General features: G+C 30.5%; 1 protein-coding gene across 3 annotated transcripts in view; it reads left to right on the forward strand.

Moving 5' to 3' along the window:
• BRWD3 (bromodomain and WD repeat-containing protein) overlaps positions 1-17,173 on the forward strand; it is a 123,782-nt gene that overhangs the window by 56,023 nt on the left and 50,586 nt on the right. For all 3 annotated transcript variants that reach the window (XM_085827301.1, XM_035358086.2, XM_035358085.2), the window contains exons 23-29: positions 1,367-1,568; positions 4,340-4,513; positions 7,994-8,267; positions 11,048-11,173; positions 14,819-14,972; positions 16,170-16,322; positions 17,021-17,173. In XM_085827301.1, the coding sequence (XP_085683427.1) occupies positions 1,367-1,568; positions 4,340-4,513; positions 7,994-8,267; positions 11,048-11,173; positions 14,819-14,972; positions 16,170-16,322; positions 17,021-17,173 (1,236 nt within the window). The remainder of the gene's footprint in view (positions 1-1,366; positions 1,569-4,339; positions 4,514-7,993; positions 8,268-11,047; positions 11,174-14,818; positions 14,973-16,169; positions 16,323-17,020) is intronic.

Here is a 17,173-nt window from a genome sequence, read left to right on the forward strand (position 1 = left end):
TTATGGCTTTAAAAGCAATCTCGTATATTTTTTATTTATTTTTTAAATAACTGAATTTTTCTATTTTTGAACACAGTGGAACTTCCTGTGATTGGCTTTTGTCTATTACTAGGGAGGGAAAATGAGGCAAATTTGGAATGAATTTGTTAGGGGGGGTTAATGGGAATCTGTTGGCCTTTTAATCCTTTGACGGGTGGTGGGACGCTAGTTTTTATCTCCCAGATGAAAGCTGCAAAATTCCATTTAAGTACATACAATTACACCTTTTAGTTCTTTAAATATATAACAGATAGTAGCACTAGTATTCATTAATGGAAATAATGTAAAATAAAAATTCTTTGCAGATCTAATTTTGAAGCAGTTTTTTTTTTTTTTTTTTTTTTTTTTTAAATATTTATTTCTAATGCAATTTAAATCGTCTGAACAACTTCTGGTGTTAGAATAAATATTTTTATGTGGAAGTTTCCTTTTCTAAAAAAATTATTCTTTGAATTCATATATATTAATTAAAAATGGTTGAAATTAAAAGGTGGGACAAAATGCGTCCCACTGCGCATGTAGGAATTATTGCTACTAGATGGCAGCACCATTAAAATATTTTTAAATTCAAGTGTCATGTTGAAAAATATTTAGTATTTTTTCCAAAAAAAAAAAAAAAAAAAAAAAAAAATGAAAATATAATTCTGTAACATGAAATGTCATTGAGATATGTAAGTGTGATTCACCATAGAAAAATATCCTAGCAGAGGAAAGGTGAAATGTAAATCATGACAGCCTTCTAAATATCTTCCTTTTCAAACCTGTAGCAAATAAAGTACTGGAGCGAAAATCTTGTCTGTTTCAAATTTATTGTGAAATCGTTAAAAAATATCTAAAAGTTGAGAGCGATTTTTTTTTAAAACAAATTATGTAATTTGTTTTGAAAAAAATATTTTCTAATTTTTTTAATTATTCAAAAGCTTTCTCTATATTTTGAATTTTCATTTGGTTGTTAAAACTAGCACCTTAGATAAGCATGTTAGGAGAATTTATGCTGTGGCAAAGATGCCATTTTACTGCTCTAGGTGTGTGGTGGGATAAGCGGTATCCCACCATGTCATGTATTACCTTAAAAGTTTTACCTTTTTTTGGGGGGGGGACATTAAATAACATTGTATTAGGGGCTAGTTATCTAAAGTTATTTTTTTCCAAAAAAAAATTTTTTTTTATGCACCGAACTTAAAGAGTTAAATGAGAGTCTAGTGATTTAGAAACTGTCCATTAAAGGAAATATCCACTACAATGGGGTACTTATTAATAGAGGTTTAACTGTATGTTGCTAATTTTTATTAGATATAAATATAATGTTTCTAAAAAATAATTTCAGGACCAAGAAATTGCAAGGATTGAAGACATGACTTTTGAAAATCATCCTCCTCGCCTTTGTTGTTTAAAGCTGGTGCTTTTAAATCCTGCATCCAAACAAAACGATACTTTTACAGTTAAATACCATGACATGGCAGATGTTATTGATTTTATTGTGCTGAAGCAGAACTATGATCAAGCAATGTACTATGACTGGAAACCAGGTAATTTATTCTTCAGTTATTTTCATTTAAAAAAAATTCATATTGTTGCGTGCGTACGGGTTCGTTATGAAATGAATGCACAAGTCCGATGAAAAATGAACAAAAATTTATTATTATCACAACAAAAATGCTTAAATTTTCTCAAATTATCATGCAGTATTACAATATCTCACAGTAGTTATCTTTTAACTACTCAAATGTCCAATAGAATGTAATTCAAAACAGCTAAAGAACGCTAATCTGCAAATTCGCTACAATCAACAAGAGCAGTTTTCTAAACAACAACAAACTAAGCAACTACTACAAACTGAGATGTTTTCCTCCTTTTATATTATTTTAAAATCACGCGCTAGAATTTTCCAGTACTTTCTCGAAATCAAAAAGAGATATTTATTTATTTAATGCACGCGCTCTTGTATTTTCAATTTTCTGGGTTAGCTTTTTTTTAATATTCGTCACGCACTGCACTGCGCGAGAAATAAAACCATTTAATTTATAATTGAACTAACATTAGCTTTTTAAATACCAAATTCGTAACAATATTATTCAAATACTACTTTTGAATAAAGCTTTTTGTGGAATGGTCATTGTTAACATATGAATGCTGGTGGTTGATAAAGTTAGATTTTGTCATTAATTCTAGAAAGTATTTAAAAGGTTTTAAGAGAGTTGTAGAGTTTATATTTATTTTAACTAACATTTATTTTAAGTTATCTTTCCTGTCTAGCCTTTACTTTCCCCTAGAATTGGCAATGCTAGAGTATGTAAATTGTAGTAAAGAGTGCAGTATATTCAAATTTAGTGGAAGTAAGTTGAGTTTAAATAGAAGGGAAACGAGATTGTAGGTGTGCTTCTTGAATCGTGAACGTGAATGTTGCTCGGTAGAAATTTAGATCACGTGTGTCGGCCTGTGTGCCTATCTCGGCAGATTTTGCTAGATCTCTCAACTGCTTAATTAGTAAGCGCGCTGAATCTCATCAGTAATTTAGAACACGGTTAGGTTTGTTTAAGATCTCAGAGTCTCCTGGATAGTGATCTCCCTATTTATTCATCCAGTCATTATTTTTCAGTTCTACATTCTGTTTCAGTTAAAGCGGGGTCGGCGTAGTTTGTGAACGTCAAGTGGACGCATCTGTTATTTTAAAAGTTGAATAAAAAGGGCTTTAAACCCTTCTTATGTTTCTGTGTAAATTCACACTTAGTAGCAGTCACTACCACAGTTGCTGACAAGCTGGGGCCTTTCGATATTACAGAATAATGGGGAAAATTGCAGTATATTTTGTTGATTTTTTGCAAATGAACTCATAATGGTTATTTTTTAAAATTAAAACTAACAATATTTTGAATAACTTTCGTGTTTTTTTTTTTTTTTTTTTTTTTTCCTATTAGAGGTTATTTAATTTTGATGTCAAAATAATTTGATAATTTTGATGGTTCAGTGAGAAACTTGTTAAAATATAGTTTAATTCTTTTTTTTTTTTTCTCTTTTAAATTAAGACTAAATACTGAGAGAGACATGAGTAAAAAAATGACAGAGTAATGTTCTTGACAGAGTAATGATCTGTCAAGAAAACAATATATGAATTTGAAAATGATCTTATTTAAGGTTATTTAATTAATCTCAAATAATATATATATAAATTTTAAATATTATATTTTCTTGTAAAAGTATGTTAAAAGTGTTTGACATTTAATAAATGCTTATTAGTTGCATATTTAATAGCATATAAATTAATAAATATAAATAAGTTTATTTTTATTTTTTGTTATATTTTACTGTGTGTATGCATTGGTATTTTCAGCATTTGATATTTTCAAGTCACATGATTTCAATCTTGCTCCAGTTAGTCTTTAATGTGAGCTTTTTGTTATATTGCGAATCTGTCTGGTGAAATTCTTCCTGGAATTGTGAAGTTCAGCTTTTCTTCCCCATTAAGAACCCTATTCTTTCAGTTGTAGAGACATTAGGTATTTTTTGGAAACAGACAAGATGAAAAATAAGCAGTCGCCTTCGCCGGAAATTGTACCACAGACCTCTGGAATACTGGCCCAGTGTGCAGAACCACTACACCACGAAGGCACGCTAGGAAGGTGGGAGAAATACCTTATATACTTCCCCATTTAAAGGATGACTGTGGTTTTATGGGGGCTCAATCGCCAAATCCTGGGTGAGGAGAATCATAATCCAACACCCTTTTAGTTTGGGCACCACTGTAGAGACATGAGATATTTTTTGGAAGCAAGCAAGATGAAAAATGAGCAATCAAACCATGGATCTCTGGAATACTAGCCCAGTGTGCAGAACCACTACACCACGAAGGCACGCTAGAAAGACGGGAGAAATACCTTATACAGTGATTGATAAATTGAAAATTTTCAAGAAGTTTGAAATTATGTGTGCAAAATCTACATTGTAAATATGTAGTGAATTGTCAAGTTTAAATAAAATTAAATTATAAGAAGAAATGCCTCCTTTTTAAGGAAACAGTAGTTTTATATTAATATTTTTCTTTAAAATTTTATAATTTCTCTTTGCTGTGTGTCGGTTGTCAAGTGTGAAAATGTAATCTAAACTACATGTTTGAGTATTACAGTAAATAAAAAACAAGGGAGCGTGGAAGAAAAACTTATGTTTGAATTTTCAATGCTTTAAGTTCATGCTTGAATCATGATTTTTTTTTTTTTTTTTAAACTGCAAATATGGAGTAACTGAAAATTAAGTTTTTATTTTGTTTTTGCATTTTTTTTTAAAACTTTTTTTGTTGTTATAGGTGATCGATTTAGGTCTGCAATTGATAAAGCATGGTGGCTGGGAACAATAAAATCCCAAAAGCCTTTGAATCTCAATTTTCCCGATTCGATGTTTCAGTGTTTTCTTGTAAAATGGGATAATGGAGAAAAGGAACATATGAGTCCTTGGGATTTTGAGCCTATCGATAATGCACGTGAGTAAATTCTTATTATACGTATTATTATGCTTCTTATTAGGAGATAATATAATCAATATTATTTAGTAAATTAATTTATATACATATATGTAATGAAACTGGTTCGGTGACACAACATGAATCATTTGATTGAGAATGTGGCACTAAATTGCATTAAAATTTTCGGTGAAACAGAACTTTTCCCATGATTCACAGTGAACACAGAATAACAAACCCATGCAGATTTCTTCATAATTAGAACTGACTGAAGAATGTAATCACAGAACACTTTTGGAGGCACTGAAATAAGAACACTGAGACGTAAATGCGTAGAAATGCTGATTGCATAGATATTTGGTGCTTAGAGCATCCATCCATTTTTGAAGAAGAAGCAGTCGAGCTGGATTAAATTCCTTTTTTATTTAAATTCCCATTTTGTGTCCACAATTCACTTGGCACTCTACTTGTACTTATTAAAGAATATTTACAGTTTTGATATTATTGCCATAGAAGCAAATATAGCAGCACACACGATTGCAGAAAAACATCTAGTACGAAGTCCAAAATATGGACATCCAAATATCTGGAGTGATCTAAAATCTGGACCTTTAGATTACAAGAAATCTTTGTCTTTTCTCTCTCTTATTTATTATTTTTTTAATTAAGCTTGGACGTAGAATAGAATTCTGTTTAAAAAAATCCAGTATTAAACTTCTTTAGAATTATGGCTCAATTTGCTATTAGGCCACTGTGTGGTTTAGAGATTCTATAAAGATCTGTGCAATGGTTCTATAAAAATTTGTAATTTTTCAAATGTCCCACATGTAAAGTCTTACATAATATGTACAGAATCAGCTAATAGAATTTTTCTGAAATTATTAGATATAGTTTATTGAAAATTAGGCCTAACTCTAAAAAATTCTAAACAAGACTGATTTCTTTAGTGTTTTATAAAAGATTTCTGTAGAAGCTTATGAGTATTTAAAAGCACTATAAAATCGATGAAATCTGCACTTGGGATTATGAATTAAATGAATTAAAGAATGAATTAAATTTTCATTTTTGAATAGAATTTTTTAACCTAAATTTTAAAAAGATCTGTGATTTGGGAAAAGGGTTAGCTTTCAGAACAAATATCATTTTTTGTAATAAAAAAATTCAATGTCACTTTATTTAAAAGTATTCGAATAAATGCACTTTTAAATAGTAGTTGTTTATAATTAAAATTAAGAAACAGTTTTTTTTTATCAGGGGTATGTATGAGTAATTAAAAGTATTGATTTCAGAATTAAACTTTTAAAACTTAAATGTAGTCGCTTGTACTTAATTTTACTATTTAAATTGATTTTATGATTTTACAAGATGTATGTTTTATATTATATATGCAATACTATACAAAACATTGCAACTTAAATTTAAAAGCTAAAAAATGTCAGGTTGTAGAAAAAGGCAAAACTTTGAATTAAAATTATTCAGCACTCTGAATGAAAAGTGTTTGTTTTTGCTTTTCTATTTGCTTTGATTACAGTCTGAAAACTAAGAATATTTCTTTAGAATATACCATTCTAGAAAAATTTGTTGATAACCTATAAAATGATTTGTTGACTACCTATAAAATTTTGTTGAAATTTATGGTGAAGCATTTCTATAGGAACAATAGAGGATCAATAGATTCCTCTGTAAAGTCTATAGGAATTTCAATAGAGTTCTATCAGGCTATATAAAAGTGTTTCATAGCAGCTACACCTGGCATTCCTTAAACCCTCTGTGTACTGCTGAGTTTTCATATTTTCTGGTTTTGAATAAGGGATGATTTTTTTAGCCTAAAGGGTGTTAGCTCAGAAGGGCTATTAATTTCGTTTTGGCATTTTGCGTTGATTCACTATAAATGTCGGTTTGCTTTTCAAATTGTTGCCTCCAAATATTATCGCCCTGTGTTATATTTAAACACTTTAAATAATGAAGAATCTGCATAAATGTATGTATGTTTTTCTCGCATAGTGATCAAACAATGGTACCTAGAGCCATCAAATTTTGAATAATGTAATCATCCACTGAATATGGACATCTGGAAGTTCTAATTTGGAATTTGTTTTACTATTATCTATTTCATATTTTGTAAACCTTTAAACAAATTTTTGATTACCAAACTCAACGATTAAAAGCAAGCGATGGCAGCCTATGAAAAAAATTATCTCCAGCGTGAGAAACTGTCTGTCGGAAATTCTAAAGATATCGTGAAGTATACTCCTTTAAAATTGCTCCACATTTTAAGTAAACAGATTTAATTATGTACATTATTTTGTATAGTACAGTTACATAGCAAATACACGTTACACAGCTCTTCACACTACATTCTCAAAACTCGCGCCAACTCTCGCTCAAATCGAAATTTTTCTCACACAGTTGAGGGGTGCTACAATACCCTCTATGTTAGATCTCAACAGATATGCTCATTTTAAAATTATTTTGCAATATCGCTATTGAACTGAATTTTATGCTTTAGATGTGAAAAACATGATATTTAACAAATAAAGGTAACACAGAAAATGTTAAAAAAAGCCCCTTTGGGCATAATATAAAATCTGAAAGCTTTCCTATTTTTTTATTTTGTATTATTTTATTATTGTTATTATTTTCTTTGTCAACATTTATTACTATTTACATTTTTAACTACAGCTTTTAAATAATACTAGGATTTTAATTGCTTTTTGTAGTTTCAAATTATGTATAATACAGCGCATGTGACTTCAGTGGACATAATTTGTTAGTTAAAAAATGCACTCAATATTTTTAATTTTAGGTGAATTTAATTTTTAATTAAGTATATTAATAGAAATGTTGCTTTATTTGTTTCAGTCTCTTTACTTATTTTCTTTTGCGGTGCAACACATAGCTTGCTTGTTGTAAAACGTTTTTGTAGCCTCGAAAATTTCACAACAAAATTAATAAAAGTAGAGAGCAGATTGATTCCTCTTACCTTGTAGCCAGTGCAGGGTCAAGCAAGATCATGGCTAATTAACTTGTAATCCAAAAAGAGGTTGTATATGGAAATTATAACTGAAACACATTTTTTTTTTTTTATTTACATATGAAAATAGATTAAGATTTGTTAGTATTCAAATATATATCAAAAGGGAGTTATATAATAGAGAGTGTCATATCTGTCCTTTCCAATAGGAGTGAGAAAAGTAAAAGTAAGGAAAAAACGAGTTACACAATTAACTCCTTTGCAGGGTTTCCAGTTCATAATGTTTATCACGCTATTGGCAACAGTCCATCACTATTTTATGCATGTCAACAACGCTGTCTTCTAGTATCCTTTTTTATACAATTTGATGGTATATATCTGGCAAAATGCCTTTCTACAAGGTGAAATGCATTGGGTTAACTATAAAATATTCCAAGAGTATAATGATTTTTTTTAAAAAATTTATTTATAGCGAATTCATCACTCATTTAATATTGCATTGCTATGTTATTTATTATTACTTTTAGGTTTACCGAACGAAGAGGGAGGTAGTGTGGAAATTACACCTGAGGAGCGTATAGCAATGATGTATGTTCCAGATCCACATGAATGGTCATCTTATGGTCGAGATCAAGACTGTGATAGAATAGTCCGGGGTCTCACCAGGATAATGGAGTTGTCTATAGCGGAGCCTTTTGTTGCGCCAGTGGATTTGAATTTGTACCCTACCTATGCTATTGTAGTGGAATATCCTATGGATTTGGGAACAATCAGAGCAAGGGCACAAAATCGTTTCTACAGGTATACCTTTTTTCTTGTTGATGAATTCTTCATTTTGCCAATTCATATTTTTTTTAAGCCCACAAGGGCAATTTGCCCTTAAGGGCTATTTATATTGTTTTGGCATTTTGTCTCTCCCCGCTATAAAACAGCATTTTATTTTTCAAATTGTTGCCACCAAATATTAGACCCCTCTATTATATTTTAATAAATTAAATAATAAAGAATCTGCATGAATGTATGTAGGTTTCTCACATTGTGAAAAAACAACCATACCTATAGATATCAAATTCTGAATAACATAATCCTCCCCTCGAATGTGATCAATCTGGAAACCCGAATTTGGAGTTTGCTTTATTATGTATTTCATATTTTGTGAAACTTTTATGAAACAAACTCAATGATTTCAAAGCAAGCAGTGGCGACACAGCTCGCTTTGAAATCGTTGGGGAAATAAAAAATCGTAAAGGGGGAATAAAAAACATTTTTATCTCCAGCACATGAGATTGTGTGCCGGAAATTCTAAAAATATGTTCTTTTTAAATATTTTGTAATATTGCTGTTGAATTGAATTTTATGTTTTAAGATCAAAGAACATGATATTTAATTAATAAAGGTAATACACAAACATGTTAAAAAAGCCCCTTTGGATATAATATAAAATCTGGAAACTTTCAGATTTTTTCTTTCCTTTATTTTTCTTTCTTTTGTATTTTGCATAATTTAAAATAATTCTAGGACAGTGTAAAATTTCAGCAAATGAGTAGACTGACTACTTTAAATTCTTGTTATGTGAATTCAGAAGCATAAAATGATTTTTTATAAAAGAGCCTGTTGTATTCTGTGAATGTTTAAAAAAGTAATCTGAATTTGTGTATTTTCAATTAAATTAAGTCTGGTTTAAGAAGCTTGGGAAAACAGATTTTTAGTCAAGTTCTCTTTCTCAAATATATACAGTCAAAAGTCGTTAATCCGTACACCCATAATCCGGAATAATCTATAATCCGGACCTCAAAGCTACAAACTTTCTGCGCATGCGTCAATGCATAATGCGTCGCGATGTGCAGTGAATTGGAAGTTGATCTGTCAGCACTATCATTATCTTTAGGGCAGGTGTTTTTACTTTATTTGGCTTATAATTTCTTACTAAATGTAGTATTTCATCTTGATGTACTCCATCTTTGTTATGATTTAAATCAAATTCCTCGTCATTATAATTCGCTTCTGATAGTGAAGAAAGTGACACAGAGGTTATTGAAAACGAAAAAATTTCGATTGACAAATTAGTCGTTATTCACGACACAGCAATTATAGGAGTTGAACAGCGGAATTTTGTAACTGAACAAGAAATTATGTCTGTTTATAGAATTAAAGAGAAAGTATTATCACATAAAACGACGCAACTTAAACAACTTACATTGAAAGAAATATTTAATAAAGTAAACAAATAAATATTAAGCTTTTTTTTGTAAATTTTGATACCGTTTAGATCATAATTGTTCTTCATTTTATAAATTACGGTTTCATATTTTTAATTTTATAATTTCTGCATGCTGTCTTACCAGATTTAAACTGATGATCTATAATCTGGAAAAATCGATAATCCGGAATCGCTGAAGTCCCGACGAGTTCGTATTAAAGAGTTTTGACTGTATTCTTATTTTGATGGCCCACCAGCGGCCGAGCGGTAAAGACGCTGAACACTGGTAGTTTGGTCCGAGGTTCGAATCTCGCGAACGGGCTGGCTGCATGGGCATTTTCGTGGTTTTCCCCATGTGTAACGTGTATACGAGCCAGTATCCCTTAAAAAGTCCTCCACGAAGGCATCCCTCCCTTTAGGCAGATAGCCCTCGTGTGCTTTACCATAACTGAATAATCCTAATCCTAATCCTTATTTTGATATTTTAAATTTGCATACCAAACATATCTGCATTTTAGACTTTGAAGAATGGAACTTTGTAACTGAATTAGAAATTATGTCTAGGAGCATATGCATTTAAGATCTGCATTCTAAATGATACTATTTTTTTAAAGTATATTATTAAAGTACCAGATTTTTAAGCTAACACAGTCACTCAAAACTAAAATACTACGGAAAAAGTTTCAGGAGAGTTTCAAATATGAAATTTATTTTGTATATTTAAATTTTATAAATACTTTTTAAAGTATAAAATTCCATCTGCTTTATTATATATAAATGCATACTTCTATTATAAGCATACCATGCATTTTCTGCACCATATTGGCGCATTCATTTAGCCTTTTTTTTTTTTTTTTTTTGCCTGGTGATAAATTTTGGCAATTATCACAAGGAAAGAAGCCAAACCAAACCACAGCACCTAATGCTGAAACGCTGCACAAAATTTTAAAATATTTTGTATGGCTTTAATTGAAAAGTATGTATATATTTATATCAAATGTTTAAAATAAAAGGATTTTTTTCAGCACTAAAAATAACTTATTACATAAATGTATAAAAGCTTATTTTAACGCATTTTTATTAAAGAAAATGACTTAGGAAAATAAGGAAAGAATTTCATTTATCATAAGATAGGTGAAATAATAATTTATATTATAGTACTTAGGTGCGGAATTCACTCCATAAATTTTGTTTGCAGTCTTCATCATGTAAGAAAGTGGAAAAGAGTTTAAGAATTTCCATCATGTAAAGGAAGTGGTGATTGAGCTTTTTAAAATATTATTGGTAAAGGCTATTATGTATTTTATATGAATAAATAATGATGATTGTTTTAAATATTTACTGTACAGCTGCAGTAAGTCTAATGTAATACAATTTACAGGCGCTTGGATGCTGTAAAGTTTGATGTGCAATATATAGAAATTAATGCTCAAAAGTTTAATGAACCCACCAGTCGTATTGTGAAGCAGGCAAAATGTGTTGTGGATTTATGCTTGAAGTTTATTAAGTAAGTTTACACATTAAATATTAAGTAATTGATTTTTAGTATTGTTATTTTATCAACTAATTGTACAGGATATTTAATAGCAAATATATATATAAAATATATGTACATTTAATAACTGTTTTTTATAGGGAGGATAAAATCATTAATATAGATTAAATAACAACAAAAAAGTTATTATCGCAAAGTGCACAAGTTTTATTATTGCAAAATTAATTCAAGTTTTAGAAATTGGTTTTTAATAAAAAGTTTGATGGCATCCAAACAAATTGTGGTACATGAAGATTTATAAGAAATTTGATTTGGCTTGCTAGCTTGTGGAGACATTAGGTTATTTTAGAAACAGGAAGAAGTGAAAAATTAGCAACACCTTTGCCGGAAATTGAACCACGGGCCTCTGGAAAATGCTCCCAGTCTGCTGGCCACTATGCTATAAAGGCATGCTAAGACCACTATGCCATGAAGGCATGCTATATAGAAGGTGGGAGAAATACCTTATAAGGTTTCACCTTTTTCCTGTTTTGTTGGGGGAGGGGGAATATGGAGTTAAAAGATCTGGTGTTATGTTTTATACCTCTAAGATAGAAATTTTAAGATTTGGATTTATTTTGTAATAAGTAGGTTTTTCAGGATAAACATCTCTAGAAAAGCCAATAATTACCTCTGTGGCTGGCAGGGGCCCTCAACCATTTTGTTCCTAGGTGCATGTTCTAGAATTTGGATGGCGAGTACCATTTATTTTTTCAAGGCGAATTTATAATTGGATAGAGATAATGCACACACAAAAAAGAGATTGTTCACATTTCGCTTTGTGTTGGTATCCGTATTGGGCAGGTGAATGCAGGGCCCGGACACCTGCACGGCTTAATATGACAAATCGGGTGTCGTCCGGTATCTGCAACCATCTAGAACAACACAACTCTCGCGGCTTCCTGCGAGGCTGCATCGGGAATATATTAATGGAGAATATGAGGTTTTGTCATGGACAAATAAGGGTGTGTGCATATATGTTTCAATAATACAATTAATTAAAAGTTTCATACATAGGTACATTGGATATTATATTGTTGCGTAATTTCTAATTCTTCTGACACCAGTTGTTATGTTATTTTCTTCCTTCGCGTTCGTACGGGGTTCGTGGATTTGGAGTAAATAATGACGACACTTGATGAAATATCGAAACACACTTTATTTAGACAATGTTGTCAGGACAGCTCCAAAACACGTTTTACAGTCGTCGATGAACTACTATAAACACGCTGACAGAATCAGTGACACAGCCTTCAGGTTATCAGGCTATCATGGTGGAGACAGCTTCCTGCAAAGCACCCGACTCTGCTTTCAGGAGTACAGCTCCCGACTTTGCTTGGTCGTTCTTGGAACTCCACGTACTCTCGAGACTCTCCACGCTACAACTTGCCATGCATTCAACGACAGACAAAGCACAGCTCCTGACTCTAGGTTCAGTCTTTTCTGGAGCTCAACATGCTTTCTCGATGATGCAGTAACTGCGATACTCAACGAGACTCTTTCGGTGCACTCGACGACCCACTCCGCATTTGCTGGCTGGCTGTCAACGCGATCGCTTTCACAGGAATTGACTCGCAAACGAGACACACTCACTGACTGCAGACCAGCAGGGTTTATATAGCTTTCGGCTTGTGTTCGAGAACATTCTGGGCTAAACCGTTAAGAATTCGTTCCAGAAGGTTCCGTCCATGGTATATCGCCAAATGTGGCAACCCTGCCTTCTCTTGCTATTTTATGGCAAACCTAAACTTGCTTTGGGGGGAAGCCATCTTACCGCGCCTGTACATTTCATAACAATATGTATATTAGTCTAAGTGGTTAATGAGATAGGCAAACAATAAACACTTATACATTAAAAGAAATGATACACTGATAATGCAACTGGTGCATTAATGCAGAAGATGATATCCATATTGGACGCAATTTCTATTTCATTAAAAATGAGAAAAATTCCGCATGGAGTTTTATTGAAAACTAAAACACTTTTATTGGGATATCACAGTGGCAGGCACATGTTAAACGATCAACAGGTGCCATATTGCCCTCAGGCATAGGGTTGGGAATCCCTGTTCTAGAGTATTAAATGTCAGTTATTTCAAGATTATTGTACCACTAGTTTAAAATAATTGTCGTTATAAAGAGTTTTCAAGTAGAATTAGTCCTGAGACAAAAGGTAGACTTTCACAAAGAAATCCAAAACAGCATATTGAAAAACCAGAAAAATAATCTTTTCAGAAAAATTTTATGTCTATAAATTGTAAAGCTAGAATGTCTTACATATGCTTGAGAAGTGGGTTCTCATGTGTTGAAGTTCAATGAAGTCAGTTTTGAAAGATAGCTGTTGGCATTTAAATCATAAAGAAAGTTTTAGGATGATTAAAATTATGTAAATATATATACATTTGAAAATTCATGCTCGGTAATAATAAATTTTGTTAGTCTGTATTGTGCCACAGAAAAATAGAAAGTGTTTGCCTACTGACTATCCGTTGGCTGTCATTGTTTTACACTACGCTAAAAATAACATGCTTATTTTCCAAGATACACATGAGAAAATATGTACGAGGCATAACTTGATTCTTCTGAAAGTTCAGATGTGCATCAAATCTTTATAAATACCTTTTCTAAAAATAATGAATTCACACAGATTTGTGTCTTTAGAATAATGAATATACGAATTTCTGCTAAGAATATTTGATTTAACAGCCTTTTATATTTGTTTTATTCTACAGTTTCCCCCCTCCATTTCTCTGTTGTATTTTTTCTTTCTCCTTCTTTTGACATATAATTCATCATATGTTTGTAGGATTAAAAAAAATCCTAAAAATTACACGTACACGTGGGAAGAGTTTTAATGAATTTGCTTGTACACTCCCCCCCCCTTTTTTTTTCTTTTTAAATTTGCTTTGCAAAAGTGATAAACTGTTGAAATACAAATAATACAAAATTAAAGTGTATATAAAAATGCAAAATAAAATAAAAAATATACTAAAAATTCATTCAAATTTCAATTTGAAATAAATCGCATGCAAAAAGCTCAAACTACAAAGGAGGCTAAATAAGCCAAAACCAAAAATAAAATGTGAAATTTACATCTTTTGTCATCGTCATCAGGGGACTGGTGCAACAAAAGAAGTACATAGATAAATAAAAAAAATAAAACAGCCTATTTCTGAATTGAAAAAGACTCAAATTGAAGTTTAAAAATAATCTTAGAAAACATTAAAAGTAATCTTTGTCTTTGTCAGTCCATCCCCCTTGAGGCCAAAGTTGTATTGTAAAAAATTGCAAAATAATAGACTAAAAGCAAAATAATTTAAAACTTGCAAATAATCCAGTACTTGAAAACAAAACCATATGAAAATTTTTATTTCAGTATTTTAAAAACAAAACTGTATACAAATTTTCAAAGCATACAGGTTAGATTAAAAATTATTATTTATTCATTAATAGAAAATGCAGTTAAAAATAAAATAATATAATATATGTATCTTTGCTATAAATTAAAGAAATAACAAAATGCAGAGGAATTTTAAAATTTTGATCAACAAAAATGTGTTGTACTTGGGGTATGTATTAATTTGGCTGTATTTCATATACCATTGTTTGGAATTTTAGCTCTCCAAATTGCCGGGACCCAATGGTGTTGTATCATGAAATGATGGAAGCCAAACAGTCTAGGTCTCAAGATTCACAAAGTGAATTAGATGTACTGTGCAGTGAATCAGATAGTGATGGAGAACATCCTAATAGTAGGTTAAAGAGAAAGAAGGTGAGTTTATACACTTTTCTTCTAATATTATTTTATATGTATTATAATAATTTTTTTGGCATTTTTTCTTTTCCCTTTCTTTTTTCCTTCTCTTTCTTTCTCTCTCTTTTTATTTCTTTCTTCTGTTTCCCTTTTCCTTCTTTTTTCATTCTTTCCGTCATTAAAAAGTATTTTAAAGTATTAAAAAATTATTTTAGAACATGCTTTTATTTCAAAATAAATTATCGTGTATTCAAAATTAAATGTTATTTTTAATCCTTCCAGGCAGGGAAATCAGATATTTTAATACTTTCTTAGTTTTAAATAAAATTGATAACATTCAGCTGTTGTTAAAATAAAAGGAATATATAATTTTATTTCAAAGGGGCTTTGTCCTATTGTTTTCGTTTTTGAGATTTTGCGTTGAAAATTTTAAAAGGCTATATCACTTTTCAAATCATTGCCACCAAATACTATCACCCTGTATTATATTTGAAGAAATTAAATAATGAAGAATCTGCATAAATGTATGTATGTTTCTCGCATTGTTATAAAACAATGGTACCTATAGCCATCCAATTTTAAATATAATCCTTCTGCAAATATGGGCATCTGAAAGCCCAAATTTGAAATATGTTTTATTATCTATTTCATATTTTGTAAAACTTCTACGAGTTGTTGATTAACAAACGTGCCGATTTAAAAGCGAGCAATGGCAACACTCTAAGGGGGGGGATTTTTAAACTCCAGCACACAGAACTGCGTATCAAAAATTCTAAAAATATGATCATTTTAAAATTGTTTTTCGACATTGCTATTGAACTGAATGTTATGATTTAAGTGCAAAGAACATGATCTTTAATAAATAAAGGTAACACACAAAATGTTAAAAAAAAGCCCCTTTGGATGTAATTTAAAATCTGAAACCTATCGGACCTTTTTGGAGGGGGTTTAAATTTTTAGGGCTACTACTCAAATTAAAAATTTTGTAATAATGAGTCATATATTTATAAAAAATTTGATTTTTATCTGTGATGATGATGATGCTGAAGCTGTGCGTAAAGATTTTTTTTTTGGGGGGGAGGGGGTTTATGCATCGTTGCAACGTACTTCTTAAATATATATCATTCTGTGTTTTTATGCTTCTTGTATTGGACTTAAGTTATGTATGATTTAGATAGATTTTGTAGTTATGCTTCTCCATTTCTCTTTGAATAGCAAAATGCAGTGAATTCAAGTAAACATGTGCATCTGGAAGATAAATATACCTCAAACAGCTGGAGACAACAGTGCATGTCCTTACTAAATTACATTTTTCAAACAGATGATTCAACTCCTTTCCGCCATCCAGTTAATCTTAATGAATATCCAGTAAGTTTATTCTGTTATGTATGTGTTTTCGCCATTTTACAACATTTTGTCATATTCTGTGTTCAAAATTATGGAATATTACTTGGTTTATTAATTTTAAAAATTCAGTTTATCAGTATATATAAAGGAGAGTTATTATTTGTTTGTAATTCATACAAATCTACGGTTTTATTTCTATCTTGATGAAATTGTGCAGATACTTTAAAATTTCGTATATATATGTGTGTATATTTTTATTGTGTTCTTGCATTTTACTTTATATTGCAGTTATTGAATAAAAATTTATATATTTAAAAGAAATATTATTGATTTTTAAAATAAATCATTTTGATGTATTTTCCCCCTTATATTAATTTTATACAATTTCTTTAGTGACTATATGATGCAGCTTTACATCAATAAACAATTATCAGTTTTATTAATAAATATTTTTATAATCAATGGGATGTTGATTATGCCTGATCCATTGTCAGCATTGTCATTGACTATCGATCCCTTGATCATCATAGAGCCCTCTTTAAAATTTCATTAAGCGATAGGGATTGATACCATCCTTGATGGAAACCCTTGCTTTTAGGTTTTTATCATGCTGATTGTCTGTATAATATATTTCTCATATTTTATTTTATTTTTATATTTTTCTATAGTGTTTTAACTATGTAAGATGTAAGTAATAATTAACGAATATTTTTTTCTAGGATTATAGAAATATTATAGATTGTCCTATGGATTTGTCTACAGTTAGAGAAAAGTTAAATAACAATTTCTACTCCAGTCCATGTGAGTTTTGCAAGGACATGCGGTTAATTTTTCAGAATTCTCGGAATTATAATACAAATAAAAAATCTAGG

This window comes from Stegodyphus dumicola, chromosome 11 (genome assembly GCF_044657685.1).
Source record: "Stegodyphus dumicola isolate Sdum_Otavi_A_Nest chromosome 11, ASM4465768v1".
Classification (NCBI taxonomy): domain Eukaryota; kingdom Metazoa; phylum Arthropoda; class Arachnida; order Araneae; family Eresidae; genus Stegodyphus; species Stegodyphus dumicola.